At 41.2% G+C, this 22,787-nt stretch overlaps 1 protein-coding gene across 1 annotated transcript in view; it reads left to right on the forward strand.

Moving 5' to 3' along the window:
• Window positions 1–14,462, forward strand: part of LOC134569199 (NXPE family member 2-like) — a 41,455-nt gene extending 26,993 nt beyond the window's left edge. Inside the window, exon 5 of the mRNA XM_063428113.1 lies at window positions 13,899–14,462. Coding sequence (XP_063284183.1) covers window positions 13,899–14,434 — 536 coding nt within the window. The 3' untranslated portion in view covers window positions 14,435–14,462. The remainder of the gene's footprint in view (window positions 1–13,898) is intronic.
• Window positions 14,463–22,787: the final 8,325 nt, after the last annotated feature.

Raw genomic sequence — 22,787 nt, forward strand, 5'->3', positions numbered from 1 at the left:
ATTTTGCTTTTATTTTACCATTATTGGTTATAGTGTGTTTAAAGTATGACACATGAATGTTACTATGGATAGTTACAAAGTGTGTTGACTGTGACAGTCGAATTTATCCTTTAGCAGGTCCAATCTCCACATCGAACAAACTTTGGTATCCAGAACATCAGTCACTAACTTGTATCGTTATACCACTAATTTGGAGTCGTTTTTCTAAGTATTGGACTACTGAGTGGTATATTACACAACAGATGAGACTGTACAGATTTTTTTGCGGTCACTGAATATTTTAGGTCAAATTTTGATTTTTTACTTGATATTTGATGTCTGCTGATTATTGATTGTTTAGTCAACATTCCCCTCCTATGTAAGATCACTCAGTACTTAGCTGCCATCTAGTGTTCGTTTTTCAAATTGCATTTTACCTGTCTATCAGTTTGCTATTGCCAATTCCTCTATCTGTATTGGTTTTACTTCGCTCTTTATTTCTTATGGCTATTTATTTGTATATTAGACTTCACCTTTCACATTTGAATATTCACCTAGCATTTTGTGATTTTTCTGGTTGTACATAGAGACATGCATAACTTGGATAGAGTATTTTTTAACACTTTATGCACATGTTTAGCACTTGTGGCACCTTGATTGTATAGACACTAGTCACTTTAGGGTTTCTATATCCTCACTCTCCTGCTATATAAATATTAGTGCTTTGTTTAGGCCAGGGGTAGGCAACCTTTGAGAAGCACTGTGCCGAAATAAGATTATGATGTCCCATGGCGTGACGGTCCTATTTTTTTTTTAAATTGAGGTGTGTATGTTGCCGTATTCTGCTTGTGTTATTTATACTGCAGTTGCTTTGTATCTTATTTATGCGTATATGAGCTATTATATTGTATATGTTATTGAGTAGTTTGTGGTACCTATTAATGAGGGCTGTGTATGGGGGCTGCTTGTAGAATTGTGTGTGTGGGGGTATTACATGTGAGAGGTTGCAAGTGGGGTTGTGTGCATGTATGTGGATTGTTAGTGGTGTTGCGTTGTGTTTGTGTGTGTTTGTGTGTGTGCCATGCCATTCCGAGTGAGCACCAAAACAAGGATCTACGCCTGCTAAAGAAAACAACCAGTGAATCCATCTCACCAGAGTGGTGGATGTGACTGGATGGTGCATTTAGCGAAAGAAATGAGGAGCTGGCCCGATTGTGATGCCCAGAGAGGAGTGGAGAGGTGCTATGGCATGGTACCGCCCAAAAAGAAAACATTCAAGACTAAGGAATGGTCCGTTTTTAGTCCAACGTGAGATCGAAAAGGACATGCCTTCTAGAGTGAAGGAGAAACAGTCCACTTGAGTGCCCAAACACAAGACAATTCGGAAGGAAATTAGGCACAAGAGTAGTGTCAATTTCATAGAGTGGTGGCAAAGAGAAATTCTGTATTGTCTGTCCAAACCCGAAGAAAATGAAGAACTAAATCTACATTCCAAATGTGAGAATATTTCAGAGCCGGGGGTCTGGATAACTTGATACCTCTCAAAAGATGACAGAACAAAAAAAAGAGGTGGGTACGACTGGGCCAGTTACAGTAAAGGGATCGAGGTCCTTCTCCAGACATCAGCCATTCCAAGAGTTCAATGGAGAAATGTAGCTCTGTCTAGTGCTGGGGGCCCATGAATCCCATAATAGTTCCTTAGTTGATTGCGATAATGACCTGGATCCCCTGAAAGCACCCAGGCCACTAGGTCCAAGCGTTCTGGGAGGTCTAGTGGATGCAGTTCTCTTGAGGTTTTTTTTAGAAGAAGAGAGAAGGATGTTAGAAGGAGAGGGAGATCGTGGCACAAGTTCATCAGGTCTGGCAACCACGCGTGATTCATCCAAAGGGGAGAGATGAGAAGTAGTAAAATCTTCTGGATGCGATGAGAACTCGAGAATCCAACATCGAGAATCTCGTCCAATTCTGAAGAAAAGTATCTACCGCCTCGCACTCTGGATCTGGAAGCCAGGTGAAATACCTCAGAAGTTGCCTCTTAGTCTGAGAAGCAAAGGGGTGCAGCTGAAGCTGCCTCTGACTGTCCTCAAAGTGTCGAAGAGTGAGATGTCCAGTCACCAGTAGCTGCTGTCTCTCCAATTTCAGGAGGACCAGTCCTAAGTGAGATTGTTGATCCCTGGGAGACATCCCACTTGAAGTGGAGAAGGAGAAATCAGTAGATGTCCTTTGTTGCTTCCATCAGAACTCGGGACCAGGCTACTCCTAAACAGTTTATGTACTGTACTGCTGAGATTTTGTCCATTCGGAGGAGTATGCAGCATTTGGATACAACCTTAGCTAGATTGCAAATCGCGTAAGACCCTGCAATCATTTCCAGGCAATTTATGTGTAGGTTTGTTTCCTCCTCCGCCCAGGGGCCTCCCGTGGAAGCATGCGTGCAGGGTGCTGGAAATGTAGTGTGTCTGAGTGCTCGGGATGTAGTGTGTCTGAGTGCTCGGGATGTAGTGTGTCTGAGTGCTCGGGATGTAGTGTGTCTGAGTGCTCGGGATGTAGTGTGTCTGTGTGCTCGGGATGTAGTGTGTCTGCCTGATGTATTATGTCTGTGGATGTAGTGTGTCTGTCTATGATGGAGATGCAGTGTGTCTGTGTGCTGGGGATTGGCTTCCTGTGTGTGCACAGCAGCCAGTCATGACACCTACCTTTGTTGTATCTGTAGCTGGTGAAACATCCTGGTGGCCACCCCCTGCAGGTCATCGCCCCAGGAAAATACCTTATTCGCCTAATGGTAGCCCTGGCCCTGGCAGGACCAGCACAAGTCAAACACAGCCATGGCCAATTAGCATCCCCTCATATAGATTCATTGAATCAATACATCTCTATGAGGAACGTTCAGTGTCTGCATGCAGAGGGTGTAGACACTGAATGGCAGTGCTGCTTACTCTACAGCACTGCCCAAGGAAGCAGCTTTAGCAGCCATCTAAGGAGTGGCCAGTGGAGTTATCACTAGGCCATAATGTAAACACTGCATATTCTGTGAAAAGACAGTGTTTACAGCAAAAAGCCTGCAGGGAAGGATTCTACTCACCAGAACAAATGCAATAAGCTGTAGTTGTTCTGGTAAGTCTAGTGTCCCTTTAAAAAGTATTCTGGTACATCATATAAGAACAAAAGAGCAAACACATTTTTTTTAAGGAATCAAAGGGCTTTTACGGCTGTGGAAGTAGCAAAAAACATTTTATCAAATGTTTTAACCATTTATGTAACGGGAGTAAAATATTCCCTATTAAACAAGTTATTATCTGCTATTCCAAAAAGGTGATATACCTTATTAAATGCCGATGTGGTTTGCTTTATATAAAACACACTATACGCATGTTAAATGTTAGGTTACAGGAACATATAAGAAATATAAAAAATGGGTATGATAAACACAGCCTTTCATTGCATTATACGATTTACCATAATAAAGATCCACGTAACCTACAGGGAGTGCAGAATTATTAGGCAAATGAGTATTTTGACCACATCATCCTCTTTATGCATGTTGTCTTACTCCAAGCTGTATAGGCTCGAAAGCCTACTACCAATTAAGCATATTGGGTGATGTGCATCTCTGTAATGAGAAGGGGTGTGGTCTAATGACATCAACACCCTATATCAGGTGTGCATAATTATTAGGCAACTTCCTTTCCTTTGGCAAAATGGGTCAAAAGAAGGACTTGACAGGCTCAGAAAAGTCAAAAATAGTGAGATATCTCGCAGAGCGATGCAGCACTCTTAAAATTGCAAAGCTTCTGAAGCGTGATCATCGAACAATCAAGCGTTTCATTCAAAATAGTCAACAGGGTCGCAAGAAGCGTGTGGAAAAACCAAGGCGCAAAATAACTGCCCATGAACTGAGAAAAGTCAAGCGTGCAGCTGCCAAGATGCCACTTGCCACCAGTTTGGCCATATTTCAGAGCTGCAACATCACTGGAGTGCCCAAAAGCACAAGGTGTGCAATACTCAGAGACATGGCCAAGGTAAGAAAGGCTGAAAGACGACCACCACTAAACAAGACACACAAGCTGAAACGTCAAGACTGGGCCAAGAAATATCTCAAGACTGATTTTTCTAAGGTTTTATGGACTGATGAAATGAGAGTGAGTCTTGATGGGCCAGATGGATGGGCCCGTGGCTGGATTGGTAAAGGGCAGAGAGCTCCAGTCCGACTCAGACGCCAGCAAGGTGGAGTTGGAGTACTGGTTTGGGCTGTTATCATCAAAGATGAGCTTGTGGGCCTTTTCGGGTTGAGGATGGACTCAAGCTCAACTCCCAGTCCTACTGCCAGTTTCTGGAAGACACCTTCTTCAAGCAGTGGTACAGGAAGAAGTCTGCATCCTTCAAGAAAAACATGATTTTCATGCAGGACAATGCTCCATCACACGCGTCCAAATACTCCACAGCGTGGCTGGCAAGAAAGGGTATAAAAGAAGAAAATCTAATGACATGGCCTTGTTCACCTGATCTGAACCCCATTGAGAACCTGTGGTCCATCATCAAATGGGAGATTTACAAGGAGGGAAAACAGTACACCTCTCTGAACAGTGTCTGGGAGGCTGTGGTTGCTTCTGCACGCAATGTTGATGGTGAACAGATCAAAACACTGACAGAATCCATGGATGGCAGGCTTTTGAGTGTCCTTGCAAAGAAAGGTGGCTATATTGGTCACTGATTTGTTTTTGTTTTGTTTTTGAATGTCAGAAATGTATATTTGTGAATGTTGAGATGTTATATTGGTTTCACTGGTAAAAATAAATAATTGGGTATATATTTGTTTTTTGTTAAGTTGCCTAATAATTATGCACAGTAATAGTCACCTGCACACACATATATCCCCCTAAAATAGCTAAAACTAAAAACAAACTAAAAAACTACTTCCAAAAATATTCAGCTTTGATATTAATGCGTTTTTTGGGTTCATTGAGAACATGGTTGTTGTTCAATAATAAAATTAATCCTCAAAAATACAACTTGCCTAATAATTCTGCACTCCCTGTATTTTTATAAGAATACAAAAAGTGTAGATAACCTGGAGAGGCCTCAACATGTTTAGAAAAAATCGGACAAATGGAAATATGGATTTTCAGTTTGAGTACTTTGACACCCCATGGTCTCAATAATGACTTCAAACTCTATTTCTTCTAATACATTTTTCACTTCTATATACTTTGGTTCTGGATTTTGGATTATAATACAAGATGTGTAATATTTAGTGCCATATAAATATACTGATACTCCCCTGTAATTGTATTTCCTATGTGTTCTTGGTGATGAGTGATGAAGTTAACCTCTTGCTGGGGCTTCCAGACATTCTCTGACCCTGTTGCTGTAGACGCTATATATTGATTTCCCCAGTTGCTATGAATGCTATGCATCGAATATACAAGAAGTGGTTTGGCGCAGATCCTGTCACGTAACTTCCATTTTTTTCACGATCTGAGAGAAGTAGACAGCAGCAATGCCCAGAACAGAAAAAGAGACATAGTTAGGTTATAGAGATGATGCGGGAGGGATCCTGCCATGTCACTTCTGCCCAATGAAGATAAAGAATCAATCTCACTCGAACTTTAAAAAAAAAAATGACACTTGTATATGGAGCAGATTGTACGTATTGATAAAGCAATTTATAAAGGCAAAACGTGCCTCAGAGGATTGCAGCACCTTGGACTTTGTTTGTATACATTTTTTATTGAATTGTTTTATAGCGCTTTAATTACATTTTTAATAAATATTTGCCAGACTTTATAACATTATATGTTGGGCTGAAACTTTGGAATCTGCTTCAAAGAAAGGGTGGAGTCCCACTACAGTGACACATAAGCGATTAAACCTAGAGTAAGGCTTAAAGGCTCTAGTGAAGCTGGTCAGGGGGTGTATATATATATATATATATATATATATATATACCCCCTGACCAGCTTCACTAGAGCTTTTAAGCCATACTCTAGGATTACTAGCTTATGTATATATAGATATGTATTGGTTACATAGCACTGCTAACCTTTACCAGAAGCTGTTGATTCTGTTTGTTTTGTATCCCCTTTTCTGAGTACATCTGGATAAAGACAGAAGATGGTCTGTGTCACCTGAGGACACATCTGTCTATGTAACCTTAACTTGTCCTGTTTGGCTCTGAAATCTGTGAGCATGTAATAATATACTTTATACACAGTCTTCCCAACATACTATATAGCCAATGCATTCATCAGTTGTTTGACATTCCCATATTTAGCCCACTTGCCTCATATCTTTTCATTTTATTTAATTGAAATCACAAGAGTGCTGGCAATTTATATGCATGATTTTGATTCACTCTGTCTGTAACAGGTCAACATTGGAGAGTCACGCATTTTGCACCTTACGACTGTTTTAATTTTAACTGCTGCTAATACATGACTGATTAAAGCCTTATGAAACACATAATTTATTTATCAAGTATCATCAGAGAAAAACAATTTCATGGCACGTGGTACATATATGATAAATATTTGGATGCAGTATCTACTGTGCCACCAATATGGTATTAAATGAGGACTTGTCTACCAAACACGATAAAGAGTGCCTTTCTGCATAGCACATCTCTAGCATATAGAGTAATAATAATAATAAATGTTTCCCACGGGTGTCTCAGGATGAAGTACCTGCAGGGCGATTACAAGTTGTAACATCTCTTAATGCTTCTTTGCTAATCTATCATTTCCACTTCCTAATAAGTGATTGGACAGCACTGACTGACATTTTCAAGGCTTTGGGTCTCTTTTTATATCCTTTTCCATCTTTATAAAGTTCCATTACATTTTTACGGTGGTCTTTTGACAGCTCTTTTATGCTCCCCATGGCTCAGTATCTAGCCTGCTCAATGCATCCACGTGAGAGCTAACAAACTCATTGACTATTTATACACAGACACTAATTTTAATTTAAAAAGCCACAGGTGTGGGAAACTAACCTTTCATTGCCATTTTAACACGTGTGTGTAACTTTGTGTGTCTGTAACAAGGCCAAACATTCAAGGGTATGTAAACTTTTGATCTAAAAAAAAAAGCCAAAAACTATGTGATAATAAATGGCTTCATATGATTACTATCCTATATATGTATGTGTGTATAGTGTGTACACTGATCATCCACAACATTAAAATCACCTACCTCATATTGTGTAGGTTCCCCTCATGCTAAAACACCTCTCATGCATCAAAGCATGGACCTCAGAATGTATCCTTTGGTATCTAGCACAAAGACATAATAAGTAGATGATTTTAGTCATGTAAGTTGTGAGGTGGGACCTCCGTGAATCAGATTTTCTGCTCCAGCACATCCCACTCATGCTCAATTGGATTGAGATCTGTGGAATTAGGAGGCCAAGGCAACACCTTGAACACTTTATCATGTTTCTCACATCACTCCTGAACAATTTTCACAGTGTAGCAGGGTTCATTATCCTGCTGAGAGAAGCCACTGCCATCAGGGAACATATTGACATGAAGGGGTGTATGTGGTCAGCAACAATCCCTATGTCCTAGCCACATATGCAGAAATCTGATATGCACTATGTGTTCTGACACCTTTTTTTATCATGCTAGCATTATGTTTTTTAAAAATTCGTTTAGACGAGCCAGCCATTGCTCCCCATGCGCATTAGCGTGCCTTAGGCGCCCATGATCCTGATACCGGTTTACTAGTTGTCCTTTCTTGTACAACTATTTGTAGATACTAACCACTGCATTAAAAGCAAAGGAAATGGAGGAGGAGTGGCCTGACCGTTAGACGCTAAGGTAAAGAGCTCCGTCGCTGAAGCCCGTCAGACAGCCGCAACAGCAGTGACAGCCACGCAGACCCGGAAGAGGGAGCTTCAGGTGTAGTCCCTCGAGCAGCTGCTTCTGCAATTGACATCTCACTGCTCGAAGGCATACAGCGTATCCTGGCACAGATGAAGGAGGATAGAATGTTCCCTGCTGGGGAAATAGGGAGGAATGCTCAGGAGATCAGGATGGAGATTCAGGCAATTGGAACTCGGACTGCTACTTTAGAGGTGAAGGTAGAGGCCGTAGCAAAAGCACACAATACTCTTTTTTTTTTTTTTTACAGAGCTCTGAATGGGGTACATGGCTAGATGCTTTGGAAGTGGCTTTTGAGAACCTTATAAATCAATTCAGACGAAAGAATATCAAAATTAGAGGCATACCTGAAACAAGAGATGAGGGCCCAGTGCAGAATATGGTTTTAGAGATCTTTAAACCCCTACTACCAGATATCCCTGACCCTAGGTGGGAAATTGATAGGGCACATCCATGGGCGTCCGCAGGGGCGGGGGCAAGGGATGGGGGCACTTGCCTTCCCCCTGGACTTTCCAGCTCCTGCCGGTATTCTTCTTTTGAGATTGATAATACACTGCAATACCGGTTTGTATGGAAAAAGGCAGGGATAGGAAGCTACATCCTATGCCTTAGTCTACAGAACAGGCAAGTGAGGCATGGGGGGGGGGCAGCCTACAGATCAGGGAAAGTGAGGGAAGGGGAGACATCCTACAGATCAGGTAAGTAAGGCTTGGGGGGGGCAGCATACAGATCGGGTAAGTGAGGCATGGGGGTAGCCTATAGATTAGGTAAGTAAGGCATGGGGGGCAGACTACAGATCAGGTAAGTGAGGGATGGGGGCAGCATACAGATCAGGTAAGTGAGGGATGGGGGACAGCATACAAGAATGGTCAACAAGGAGCAAGAAGGTAAAGTAGGAGAAGGAGCAGAAAGCAGAAGGAACAAAAATGAGCAGGAAGGGACATTAAGGAGCAGAAAGGGTCAGCAATGAGATGGAAAGGGCAGAAGGAGCACAAAGGTAGACTAGGAGAAGGAGCAGAAATGGACAGGAAGGGTCAGCAAGGAGCAGGAATGGTCTGCAAGGAGAATGAAGGGGCAGCAAGGAACAGGAAGGGGGCAGCAAGGAGAAGGAAGGATCTGCAAAGAGAAGAAAGGGGCAGGAAGGGACCTAAAGGGGCATGAAGGGACAGAGGGAGCACAAAGGTAAAGAAAAGAAGCAGAAATAATTAGAAGGAGCACAAAGGTAAAGTAGAAGAAGGAGCAGAAAGCAGAAGCAACAGAAATGAGCAGGAAGGGACATTAAGGAGCAGAAAGGGTCAGCAATGAGCTGGAAGGGGCAGAAGGAGAACAAAGGTAGAGTAGGAGAAGGAGCAAAAATGAGCAAGAATGGGCAGGGAGGGTCTGCAAGGAGCAGGAAGGGGCAGCAAGGAGCAGGAAGGGGCAGCAAGGAGCAGGAAGGGTCTGCAATGAGAAGGAAGGATCTGCAAGGAACAGAAAGGGCAGGAAGGGACAGAAGGAGCACAAAGGTAAAGAAGCAGAAATAATTAGAAGGAGCACAAAGGTAAAGTAGAAGAAGGAGCAGAAATGGCCAGCAATGAGCTGGAAAGGGTAGCAAGGAGTATAAAGGGGCTGGAAGGGGCAGAAGGAGTGCAAAGGTAAAGTAGGAGAAGGAGGAGAAAGGAACAGAAATTAGCAGGAAGGGACAGCAAGGAGCAGAAAGGGGCAGCGAGGAGCTGAAAGGTTCAGAAGGAGCACAAAGGTAAAGTGAGAGAAGGAGCAGAAAGGGTCTGCAAGGAGCAGAAAGGGATCAGAAAGAGAAAGGAGCAGAAGAAGCCAATGAGGAGAGAAGACGGTGTCAGAAGAAGAAGAAGACTGTGTCAAATGAAGAAGAAGAAAAGGAAATTGGAGCTCTAAGGACAAGTTAAGTGATCCCTCCACTTCATTCTGGACACCACATCATAAGGCTTTGGTACATGGGCCTGGCAGGAAAACTGTGGACCTTCTCATCTCCCCAGGTAAAAAAAAATCTCAGTGTTCATGTGTTCACTTTTATTTGCTGAGTGTCAGGAAGCACAGAGTGGGTAGGGGTGTCGCTGATTTGTTAGAGCGGTCAGCTTCCACTCTAAGCGAATCAGTAGCTCCCCATTCATAAATAAGTAAAACATTTTTGTTAACTGGGAACTAGTGATTGGCTTAGAGCGTCAGCTGACCCTAGCCAATCGGTGGCACCCATGCCTGACGTCAATCTGCACTTCGTGACACTCCGTTTCAGAACCCGAAAACCACTGAGTAACCTGGAGATCTGGAGCTGGAGGAAGTCTTTGGGCTTAAACCATTTGAGAGCGGTTTAACCCCTTAAAGGAAAGAGAGCACCCAGAGGCCTCCTTGCATCCTAGCTTTTTCATTTAGATGAAGTTGTTATGGTTACCAGAATGTTCCTTTAATTTGATTAAAGGAATATAATAGTGTCAGGAATACAAACATGTATTTCTGACACTGTAGTTGTGAACACGCTATTCACCCTGGCTTTTTGTGATAATGACTATGCCCCTCCCCTTCATGACACTTTCAAAAATGGGCAAAGCATGGATGTCATTACAATTATGCCACCCCCCCAGAAATATTCCTGCGGAGTCCCATGGGCACATCATTCAGCCAGTGCATCACGTAGAAACGATGAACGCCCCAGAGATATAATAGTAACATTCCATTACTAAAGCACTAAGGATGCAATTGTATGTAAATGCAGAGGGTGGAGGTTATATATAGGGAGAAGGCGCTTCAGATATTCCAAGATCTATCTCCCACTACTCTCTTAAAGAGACGGCAATGGAAACCAATCCCTGAACATCTGTGACTTAATCATATTTTTTTTTTCTTGAGATCATCCCTTTAAATTACTTGCCTTCCACAATTACCAAACCAGAGCTCTATTGCCATAGGGGGATCCAAGTAGATTCTTCCAAACAATGGACCTCGATACCCCAGAGGGAGTACCACTTTTATTTCAACTAAAGACCTCTATCCCCTCTACCCAGGGAATAGTATAAGGCGAGGGAGAATTAAATTCACCATGAGACGCATGGCTCTCACTTCACTAATCCATTAATTTAGTGCCCTGAATTCAACAAATGAAAGGGAAGAGGAAAATTTATGGGGGGGGGGAGGGGAAGGGTCCTGAATAGGACATTATAAGATTTTGTAATAAGGATAACATGCTATGTTAATTGGATATAGTAGCGAAATGTGTTTTGTGGTTTACCGTATATACTCGAGTATAAGCCGACCCGAATATAGACCGAGGCCCCTAATTTTACCCCCAAAAACTGGGAAAACTTATTGACTCGAGTATAAGACTAGGGTGGGAAATGCAGCAGCTACTGGTAAATTTCTAAATAAAATTAGATCCTAAAAAAAATTATATTAATTGAATATTTATTTACAGTGTGTGTATATAATGAATGCAGTGTGTGCGTATGAGTACAGTGCGTGTATGAATGCAGTGTGTGTGTATGAATGCAGTGTGTGCGTATGAGTACAGTGCGTGTATGAATGCAGTGTGTGTGTATGAATGCAGTGTGTGTGTATGAGTGCAGTGTGTGTGTATGAGTGCAGTGTGTGTGTATGAGTGCAGTGTGTGTGTATGAGTGCAGTGTGTGTGTATGAGTGCAGTGTGTGTGCAGTGTGTGTGTGTATGAGTGCAGTGTGTGCGCGTATATATTAATTGAATATTTATTTGCAGTGTGTGTGTATGAGTGCAGTGTGTATGAGTGCAGTGCGTGTATGTATGAGTGCAGTGCGTGTATGTATGAGTGCAGTGTGTATGAGTGCAGTGTGTATGAGTGCAGTGTGTGTGTATGAGTGCAGTGTGTGTGTATGAGTGCAGTGTGTGTGAGTGCAGTGTGTGTGGGTATGAATGAAGTGTGAGTGTGTGTGATGCAGTGTGTGTTTGTGTATGTGTTGGTGGGGGTGGGCATTTTGATATATTATTAATTATTTTATTAATTATTATTTTATTTTTTATTTTTTAATATTATTATATATTTTTTTTATTATTAATTATTTAACTGAATTATTAATTTTTATTTTTTTTATTATATTTTTTTTTCGTCCCCACTCCCTGCTTGATTCATAGCAGGGAGGGGGGCTCCTTCCCTGGTGGTCCAGTGTCATTGGTAGTTCAGTGGGGGGAGAGGGGGGCTGGCAGAGCTGTACTTACCTGTCCTGCAGCTCCTGTCAGCTCTCTCCTCCTCCGCGCGGTCTGTGCAGCTCCCTCTGTCAGCTCCCAGTGTAAGTCTTGCGAGAGCCGTGGCTCTCGCGAGACTTACACTGGGAGCTGACCGAGGTGCTGAACGGACGGCGCGGAGGAGGAGAGAGCTGACAGGAGCTGCAGGACAGGTAAGTACAGCTCTGCCAACCCCCCTCTCCCCCGGTCTGTATTATGGCAATGCAAATTGCCATAATACAGACTCTGACTCGAGTATAAGCCGAGTTGGTTTTTTTTCCGCACAAAAAATGCGCTGAAAAACTTGGCTTATACTCGAGTATATACGGTATATGATTTATTTAGATCATGATACGTACATGGTATAGTATGGTACGTGCATGTATATGTATGTGTATATGCATATATGTAGATGTGTGGATGTGCGTCAAGGCTCTTAGGTGGGTCCTACACTAACAATTCAGCTTGCTTCCTTCAGCTTCAGGCTAAGAAATCTCTAATGAGACAGAGAGGGGTATTTTTTTAACCTGTTCATACGTATTAATCCATAATATGGAATTTATAGGTGGGCTTTCATCTACTGGCCAACGGAATTACTAAATAACCTCCATTTATATATGTATAGGAATTTGAGCTAGTGTGCAGGTAACCCTTTTTTTTTTTTTTACTGTATGTATTGGCGCTGATGTGTGCTATGGTCGTTGCTGCCACCCAGTATTAGTGGAAGTTTGAGCGCAGGAGTTTTTGTGTATTTGTACTAACCACTGCATACCTGGAACACCCTACAAGACTTGCAATTTAAGAGATGCTCTTAGCCAGTCATCTTGCCATTACTATTTGGTCCTTTTCACTCGCTTGCTTATTTTTCTGGTTTCCAAAATATTAAATTCAAGAACCGACTATTCACTTTATGTCTACTATATCTCACCCTTGACAGGTGCCATTGTAATGATAAAATCACTGTTATTTACTTCACCTGTCAGTGGTTTTATGTTGTGGCTTTTCAGTGTATGTGTGTGTATGTTACAGTATGTATGACTTTGTTCAGGAGGATAAATGAGTAGAGAGGTAGCAGCAGTGGTGTGCCTAAAGGAAAAAAGAAGGGAAAAATTGCCTTTGTGAATTATGTTCAATCCCAGAAATTAATATGAAGGTGTAAAGGAATATTATTTGAGCTTAATCAACCCAAAATTGTGTAAAAGGTCTCCAGATTAATGATAAAAAATGCAGAAAACAGATCTAACCAAGCAATAGCAGAGTCCTCCATACTTAGAGATGTCAAAGCTCTAGGCAGAGTCAGAATAACAGGCAGAGTAGGCACTTGTGGCAAAGGAATGTACTAGTAGACAGGTGTTTACTCTGCCTAACAGGAAATCCAGCTCTGAATAATTCAAACATAATGATCAAGACCGGGGTAGGCAACCTTTGGCACTCCACATGTTTAAAACTACATATCCCATACTTCTTAAAGTCATAATACTGTCAAAGCATCATGAGAGATGTAGTCCACAACATCTCGAATGCCGAATGTTGGCTATCCATGGTCTTGATAAATCGGACAAATTTGAGTGTACAGAGGAGTTGCCAGGGATGAAGAAAAACCATATTATTAACAATGCCTGCTATAAATATAGTAATATTTCCAAAGATAATAAGTCATGCTGAAGATGCAATTTCTCAAATCACTCCATTTATCATGCATAGTTTTAAATTCTGTTGTCATTTAAAATTATTGGTGTTTTAGATTCATACTATTAAATATATAATAAGTTATTGGTACTATAACAAATTTAACAAATTGTATCTTAAAATACAGGTTTTATTGTTTTTTTTTTGCAGGCCTCAAGTTTTTTAATCTTCCTGGACATGGCTTACATAAACGATATTTAGCTCTGGATATCGATCGGAATATATATATTCAGTGGAAGAAGCATGGACATCCATTTGTCAGCACTGTTGGCTACACTGTCAAAGACTGTGCTTACATTGCCCGTGAAATTGATGAACTTCCTGGTAGTCCAAACACCATCATTGTTATTACACTTGGACAACATTTTAGAGGTTTCCCTGTACATTTGTTCATCAGAAGACTACTGAATGTTAGAAGGGCCATTGAACGTATTTTTCTACGAAGCCCCGAAACCAAGGTCTTCCTAAAAGTAGAGAATTCAAGGGATATGAACACAGATGTTGAACGAATTAGTGATTTTCATGGCTACATTCAATATTTAATTCTTAAAGACATATTTAAAAGGCATAATGTTGGAGTGATTGATGCTTGGGAAATGACAATAGCCTTTGCTTCTTACAATCTTCATCCTCCTGAGACTGTCATTAGAAACCAAATCAACACATTCTTGTCATATTTATGCTAACTTGTCATTTACTTATATAGATAGAATGAGCAGCTCAATTATCCATTGGTCATGGGCATGCTAAGGGGATAACCCTGGGTGTAAATTTATTAGATCATGAGAGGTTGCCCTGACAAAACATAATAATTTAAAAATTAACATTTAATCACAGTAATATTACAATGAATTTATTCTTAGAGAAAATATTTACATTAAAATATACAGTGAACAAGATTAACCCCTTCAGGATGGAGTCAATAGTGCGCGTTTTGATCAAAACAAAACGTAAACAAAAACTGGAACTTGCGCTATATGTCTGTTCACTCGTAGTTCCCCTCTTTCATATTAAATGCACCCACACTTATTATATATCATTTTGTTCAGGAGAAACAGGGCTTTAATTTATCATTAACTATTCATATATGGAACATAATTTATTATGAATAAAATAAAAAAAAAATGTGAGAAAATACGATTTTTTTTTAAATTTATATTTCCGTCTGACATTTTAGCTGTGAATGTCATAATACTGTTTTTCATAAACTAGGTTTTACTGCACAAAAATGCACATATTTGTAATCAGCGATGTCTCACAAGTACAACAGTACCCCCAATTAACAGGTTTTATGGTGTTTTGGAAAGCTACAGGGTCAAATATAGTACGTTCCATTTTCAAATTGAAATTTGCCAGATTAGTAATGTTACCTTTGAGACGGTGTGGTAGCCCAGGAACGAGTATTACCCCCATAATGGCATACCATTTGAAAAAGTAGACAAGCCAAGGTATTGCAAGTGTCCAGTCTTTTATAGTAGCCACTTAGTCACAAACACTGGCCAAAGTTAGCGTTCATATTTGTTTTTGTGTGAAAAAAGCAAACAAATAAATATTTGGCCAGTGTTTGTGACTAAGTGGCTACTAGAAATGACTGGACATACCCCATTTGCAATACCTTGGGTTTTCTACTTTTGCAAATGGTAAGCCATCGTGGGGGTAATTCTCATTCCTGGGCTACCATACGCTCTCAAAGGCAGCATAACCAATCTGGCAAATTTCAATGTCAAAAAAATGAAATGCAAGCCTTATATGTGACTCTCTAACTTTCAAAAACGCCATAAAACCTGTACATGGGGTGTACTGTTATTCTCGGGAGACTTCACTAAACACAAATATTAGTGTTTTAAAACAGTAAAACATATTACAACAATAATATAGTCCATAAAAGTGCTGTTCATTTGTAAAAAAATGCAAAAAACTTTTATTTAGAATATCATCCTTGTAATACAAGTTTGAAACACTAATATTTGAGTTCAGCGAAGTCTCCTGAGTAAAACATTACCCCCTATGTACAGGTTTTATGGTTTCTTGGAGAGTTACATGGTCAAATATAGTGCTTGCGAATTAAATTCTCTGCACTTTCTCCCTGTGTTGTCAGGCATGTCAATCAAATTTTAATTAATCAAATCACATAATTAGGTTAAAAGATTACTTAAATATACATGTAGAATTTTAATATATATACATATATATGTATTTAAATTCTAAGTGTATACTAATGTAATCTTTTATGTAATTATATGTATTTATCTAAATATATATATATTTGCGGTTATTTGTATTTTATAAATAGATAGATATATATAGAATGTCATTCTAAGTGTATTTTGTTACCAATATATATATATATTAATAACAAAATACAGTTAGAATAAAATTACATATGAATATATAATTTATATTAAATTTTGTTTCAATATTTTATTTATTTATTTTATTATTTTATTTATTTATTATTTTAATTATACGTATATATATATATATATATATATATATATATATATATATAATATATATGTATATCTATTATATATATATAATAATATATACATATTATATATATGTAATGTCATTCTACGTGTATTTTAACACTAATATATGTACTTATATTAATATTAAAATACACTATGTATGACGTTACATATATATAATATGTGTATATATTATATATCTATATAATATATATACATCTATTATATATGTATATATAAATACTTTTAGATTATTTTTTAACGTGTTTAATTATTTTTTTTATTCTTCCCACCAGCAGGGGAGCTGTCTGACATTTTAGACAGTCCTCCTGCTGGCAGATCCACAGCCAGCTATAGGGGGCCATGTGATCGCTCTTTGCTGGGGAGGTCTGCCTGGGCTGTCAGGCAGCCCTCCAGAAGAGGATTGCGGCGGAGGTAAGTACGCCGGACCTCCTGGGGGCTTAAGCCATTACGGCGTTCTCTGCCGCCACAACGGCTTTAAAACCCTTTTAATGTGGGACGGCATAGAACGCCGTAAGGGCGTTAAGGGGTTAAGAAGTGAAACAATAGATACAAAATAAAGTATATACAGATTCTGCGCAGGGGCGGAACTACCACAGTCACAAGGGTCCCAGCTGCGACTGGGCCCGTTACTCCAGGGGACTCGGGCGCCCAGCTGACCCCTGTGTCTGTGAGCTGCCGAAGGTGGGGATGCCTAGATGAGCCCTCTCACAGGGGGCCCAGGAGGTGGCCATCTGCCCCCCTTAGGACACCCCCGAATCGGCTCCTACGCACTGAGGTAATGTGGGCACCTTCTTACATGCATGGCTGGTGCCTACTCCGCCGATTTATACTGAAAGATGGTGGGAGGAGAGGAGGCGGGCGGCGATGGAGGCTGATCTAGCCGTTCCTCTCTCCTCCCTCTTGCGTCCTCTGTGATGCCGGGAGCGAGAGTGTAACGGATCGACGGGCACCCCGACTGGGTACCTCCGTTGATGGATGCTCCTAGCGCTTCCTGAGGACTCCAAGCACTGCAGCAGACACCACAACCACCGAACCGGAGAAGCATACAAATGCTCTCAAGCACATGAATGCTGTAAACAGCTGAACAGGAAAAGCATACAATCAGCTTACACTCCTGGCAATCAGCATACAATCCAATTCCCCCAATAACGAGACGACACTTCGTTTTGAGGACAAGCAGAACTGACTGTACTGGCACATACAGCCTCTTTTATTCCCAATCCACAAACTTAGTACTGCCCACAGGGTTTTACAGAACAACCAATCAATCCGTACAATACACACAGACACTCCCACACAAAATCCTCCCCTCTGCCTGTGATGTGATTACTGAACACAATGGTTAATATAGTTATCACAGGCAGAGAAATACAGTTTTTACCAAATATTAATAACTTCCAAAATCTACATGCCACAAACATAAAAATCACATATTCGAACTCAGCACACTTTAATTGTAAACATAGTCGCAATTCAGCCAATTCCATCCAGAGGTTAAAAAGTTAAGGGAAAGTCCAATTTGACCAAATGAAGCATGGCTTTTCTGCCCAAAATCAGTTCCACAGAGTCTTCTATCCTGGAGATAATTGGGAAGTAATCCAATTATCTCCAAGGACAGAGGCAAAACTCCATTAGCCACATGGTAGCAAAATACAATAAAATACATAAAAATATATAACTGTGCAGCTATTGCATAAAACATATACATTCAACATATCTCCAGATAGCTTAGATCTGAGTGCATATTATGACTGAATGGCGCTCAGATCACATACATACAGTTCAATTGCCATGGAGCCAAAGTCTTTCACATAGTCTTTCGTCACACGAATGGGCTCCATGGCATAGCTATCTGGGTTAACACTGCTCACATAGGGAAAGTACAGAACGACTCGTCTTTTGGGTCTTTGCAGGGGAAAATCAAGCATTTTAACATGAGGCCATAGTCACAGGGCAGGAGGCTGGCAATCAGTCTTCTCCAATGCCTAGTGGTGAGGCTGGTTTCGCCACACAGAGTATGACATCATTCCGGCCCCGGCATACTAAACAGTGCACGAGAGGAGAGAGGAAATGCCAGATTACAGCACAGCCCTACATTGGACCCCAGGTAGAGGACCCACACCAGCTCTCCAAAAGGTAGGGAGGCTGGATGGGCCTAAAAAAAAAAAAATTGTGAGAGTGTGCAAGAGTGTGTGAGTGTGTCTGAATGTGTGTATGTGTGTGTCTGTCAGTCAGTAAGTGTGTGTGTGTGTGTCTGACTGTCAGTGTGAGTGCCTGTCTGTTAGTGTGAGTGTCTGTCAGTGTGTGTCTGTTTGTTAGTGTCTGTCGATGTGTGTGTCTTTCAGTGTGAGTGTCTGTTAGTGTCAGTGTGTGTGTCTGTCCATCAGTGTGAGTGTCTGTCAGTCAGTGTGAGTGTGTCTGCGTGTCAGTGAATGCGTGTGTGTCTGTCAGTGTGTGTGTCACAAATGAATGGGGGTAGGAGAGACACAAGAAGGGGGGGAGACATATGGGGGCTTGAGGGATTGGTGTAGCGGAGAGGTAGTATAATCCACAGTATCTCCGCTGGGTAACAGGAACAGCATAAAATAATCCAGGCAAATAAATACAGCAGACAATAATCCTGGTAGCGTTGTAAGAATCCTTCCTTCCCAAGAACTAGACGACACATAGGCTGGGAGTCAACTGAGGTCTTTATTCACAGTTCCAGTATTTATGTAAGTCCCCATGCAAGGGGTTTCCATACTGACATAGCAGGGGTAATACAGTAGGGGACTACATGGGGGACTTAACATTCTGAACATTTCTACCATCAGGCACTGCTGCGCGAGAGGGATACTCCCACTGGAATATACCGTTAAGTGGATTATCCCTCTGTGCAGCAGAACCGGCATTTTACATTAAAACACATAACTTTTATAATATTCCCTTTATTTGAATGAATGGATGTTCGGTAGATAGCTGGGGTCTGAGCACACATTTCGTGAAAGTGCTGCTCAGATCCCAGCATAAATAACCGAACGCCGCACGAAACAAGTATTACATTTAAGTTACCTTCAAACTACCGATTGACTTTAGGGAACCACTTAACCGAAGGACCGGGGCTCCCGAACGGCTTGGAAGTCCAACGGTATTCGTGTCGCCGAGTAGCTGATTTTAGTTCCAGGTGTTCAACGACAAAATACCGCTGGGCTAACAAAGGATCCAAGATGGCCGACCGCCGCTTGGTCGGTAGCCGAACGGCAGCCACCCTGAATCCCTCTAATTACCAATTGCAACAATGTTGCAATCTTTAATGGGAGCCACACGACCTCCTGTGTGTGGTCTCCCTTCGGTAGTTTGGTTGTTTCACGAACAGTGTTGAAATTCACTGTTCGTGAAACTATTGTATGAATGCTGGCGTTTTTTCATGCCTTCAGCATACAAACGCTATTGTTCGCATGGAACCTATGCAGCATACACATACTTGGTTCTTAAAGGGATACACACATCTTTAGGACAATACAGTAAATAGTGGCTAATTTGCCACAATTGGTAAGAAACATGGAGGGTCTGGGCGATAATGAGACGTGTGAAGGTGCTGGCAGAGGGAGATGAGATGTGTGGAAGGGCTGGGGAGGAGGGGGGGGAAGGAAATGAGGCACATGGGGGGCCCCAGTGCAGTTTTGGCAGGGGCCTGGTTGTTTCTAGTTACGCCTCTGATTCTGCAACTAAATGGTCAGAGAGAGCTCAATGTTTTAGGCAGCTGGCCAGGTTGCCTCAAATGTTAGGATATATATATCTCAAAATATATTTGTTGTTGCTATACAATATTAGGTTAGATTATATATTGCAACAGTATGTCCAATGTTGCAATTCTCTTGAAGAAAAATTTGGCGTTTTTGGAAATAGTAGCCACTACTAAATACTAAGAGCAAGCTTTGAGATTGATAAAAAAATATTATTAATTAATATATCGGAGCTTTGTTTTCTCTGCAGATTTGTAAGGAGTGGATCTTAAATTCCTGTCATAGAATAGAGCAGAACAGTAACTTAATAATTAACAACCAGGAATAGCTGCATGCATAGTTTCAATGTACTTCACTGTGCCTTTGAGGTCACCTAATAACATGACAATATAAATAGCTACCCTCCTTGGAGCTCTAACTGGGGTTAACATGGTGTCAACCTATATGTCTTATTTGTGTAACAGGATCCCCAAACAAATAAGTTGTATTTATGATGCTGAAGGGAAAACACACTTTCCACCAGACAGGCTCTTAGATCACCAGTTAGGCTCTTAGAAATTAGCTCAGTTCATAGCTTTTCTTATTTTGGCATTAGCGCCATTAGTAATTAAAAAATGTTTTAAGTCAATAATTTTTTGTATTCATTACTGTGACATATTGTTATATTTTGTAATCTTTCAAAATATTAGCAGATTTACAATAGAATGTTAAAGTCCACTTATGTAATAAGACTTGTAGTTTTACCTACTCTTCCAATTTCCTGCTCATTTGTGTACTCATCACTTATATAAGTAATTTTGATTATTGTAATAACATTTTAAACAAAAATGTTACGTTGTCTTCATGGCCCAAATATTGTTACTGTGTTTTATTGAACGCTAAGGGCCTGAATACAGCTCAGAAATGTACACTTCTGGTAGATCAGTTATGGGCAAAGAATGTCACTGTTGAATTTATACAAGACACACACTGGAAAATTGGAAATCCAAAAATAGAAAGTTACTATTAGTGATGTACTGAACTGTCCGCCGGCGAACAGTTCCCGGCGAACTTAGCGTGTTCGCGTTCGCCGCGGCGGGCGGACACATGCGCAGTTCGATCCGCCCCCTATTCATCATCATTGGGCAAACTTTGACCCTGTGCCTCTCGGTCAGCAGACACATTCCAGCCAATCAGCAGCACTCCCTCCCTTCCACACCCTCCAACCTCCCTCCCAGCATCCATTTTCGATTCATTCTGAAGCTGCATGCTTAGTGAGAGGAGGGAAAGTTTAGCTGCTGCTGATTAGATAGGGAAATTGATAGCTAGGCTAGGGTATTCAGTGTCCACTACAATCCTGAAGGACTCATCTGATCTCTGCTGTAAGGACAGCACCCCAAAAAGCCCTTTTTAGGGCTAGAACATCAGGCTGCTTTTTTTTTTCCTGTGTAATGTAATTGCAGGTGCCTGCCTGCCAGCTTCTGTGTGAGGTTCACATTGGATACTGTGCCCACTTGCCCAGTGCCACCACTCATATCTGTTTTTACAATGGGTTAAGCTTTAGATTTAAAAGAAATAATTTTTTTTCACTGTAATAGAAGAGCAGTTGCCTGCCTGCCAGCTTCTGTGTGAGGTTCACATTGGATACTGTGCCCACTTGCCCTGTGCCACCACTCATATCTGTTTTTACAATAGGTTAAGCTTTAGATTTAAAATAAATATTTTTTTTCACTGTAATAGAAGAGCAGTTGCCTGCCTGCCAGCTTCTGTGTGAGGTTCACATTGGATACTGTGCCCACTTGCCCAGTGCCACCACTCATATCTGTTTTTACAATAGCTTAAGCTTTAGATTAAAAAAAAATATTTATGTTTCACTGTAATAGAAGAGCAGTTGCCTGCCTGCCAGCTTCTGTGTCAGGCATGATGCCTTGCCCATTTGCACAGTCAGTGCCACCACTCATATCTGTTTTTACAATAGCTTAAGCTTTAGATCCTTCAGCGTGTGCTCTGCAGACCTGTGCCAGCGTGCTTTGACAGTTGCCAATCATATCTGGTGTCTCTTTAGCGTGCTTTTACAAAGAAAAAAGGTTTCCAGTGTAAGCTAATAGCAGCCAGTCAGTGTCCTTCAAGCGGCTCTGTCAGGCCTACAGTGTGTGCTCTCCAGAACTGTTCAAGTGCACATTGCCAATCATATCTGGTGTCTCTATAGCGTGCTTTTAAAACCATATTTTTTTTTCACTGTAATAGAAGAGCAGTTGCCTGCCTGCCAGCTTCTGTGTGAGGTTCACATTGGATACTGTGCCCTCTTGCCCAGTGCCACCACTCATATCTGTTTTTACAATAGCGTAAGCTTTAGATTTAAAATAAATATATTTTTTTCACTGTAATAGAAGAGCAGTTAGTTGTCTGCAAGCGTCTGGGTGTCAGGCCTCCTTCAGCGTGTGCTCTGCAGAACTGTTACAGTTCACATTGCCAATCATATCTGGTCTCACAGTAGCTTGCACGCATAGTACCATTAATCCCCCCAAAAATGACAGGCAGAGGCAGGCCACCACGCAGGGGCCGTCGTGGTCGTGGTGCTGTGATTCCCTTTTGCCCTAGAATAATGCCCAGTTTTCAGAAGCCACGTACCGTGAACTTGAAAAGTTCTGAGGACATAGTTGACTGGCTAACACAGGACACCCAATCTTGTACAGCCTCCGCTCGGAACCTTGACGCACCATCCTCCTCCAGCTTAGCTTCAGGCACCTCTCAAGATACCACTCACCCGCCTGCCGCCACCACCAAAACTAGCACCACAGCCGCTTTACTTGGTATGTCAGAGGAGTTATTCACACACC

Source organism: Pelobates fuscus, chromosome 7 (genome assembly GCF_036172605.1).
Source record: "Pelobates fuscus isolate aPelFus1 chromosome 7, aPelFus1.pri, whole genome shotgun sequence".
Taxonomy (NCBI): Eukaryota; Metazoa; Chordata; class Amphibia; order Anura; family Pelobatidae; genus Pelobates; species Pelobates fuscus.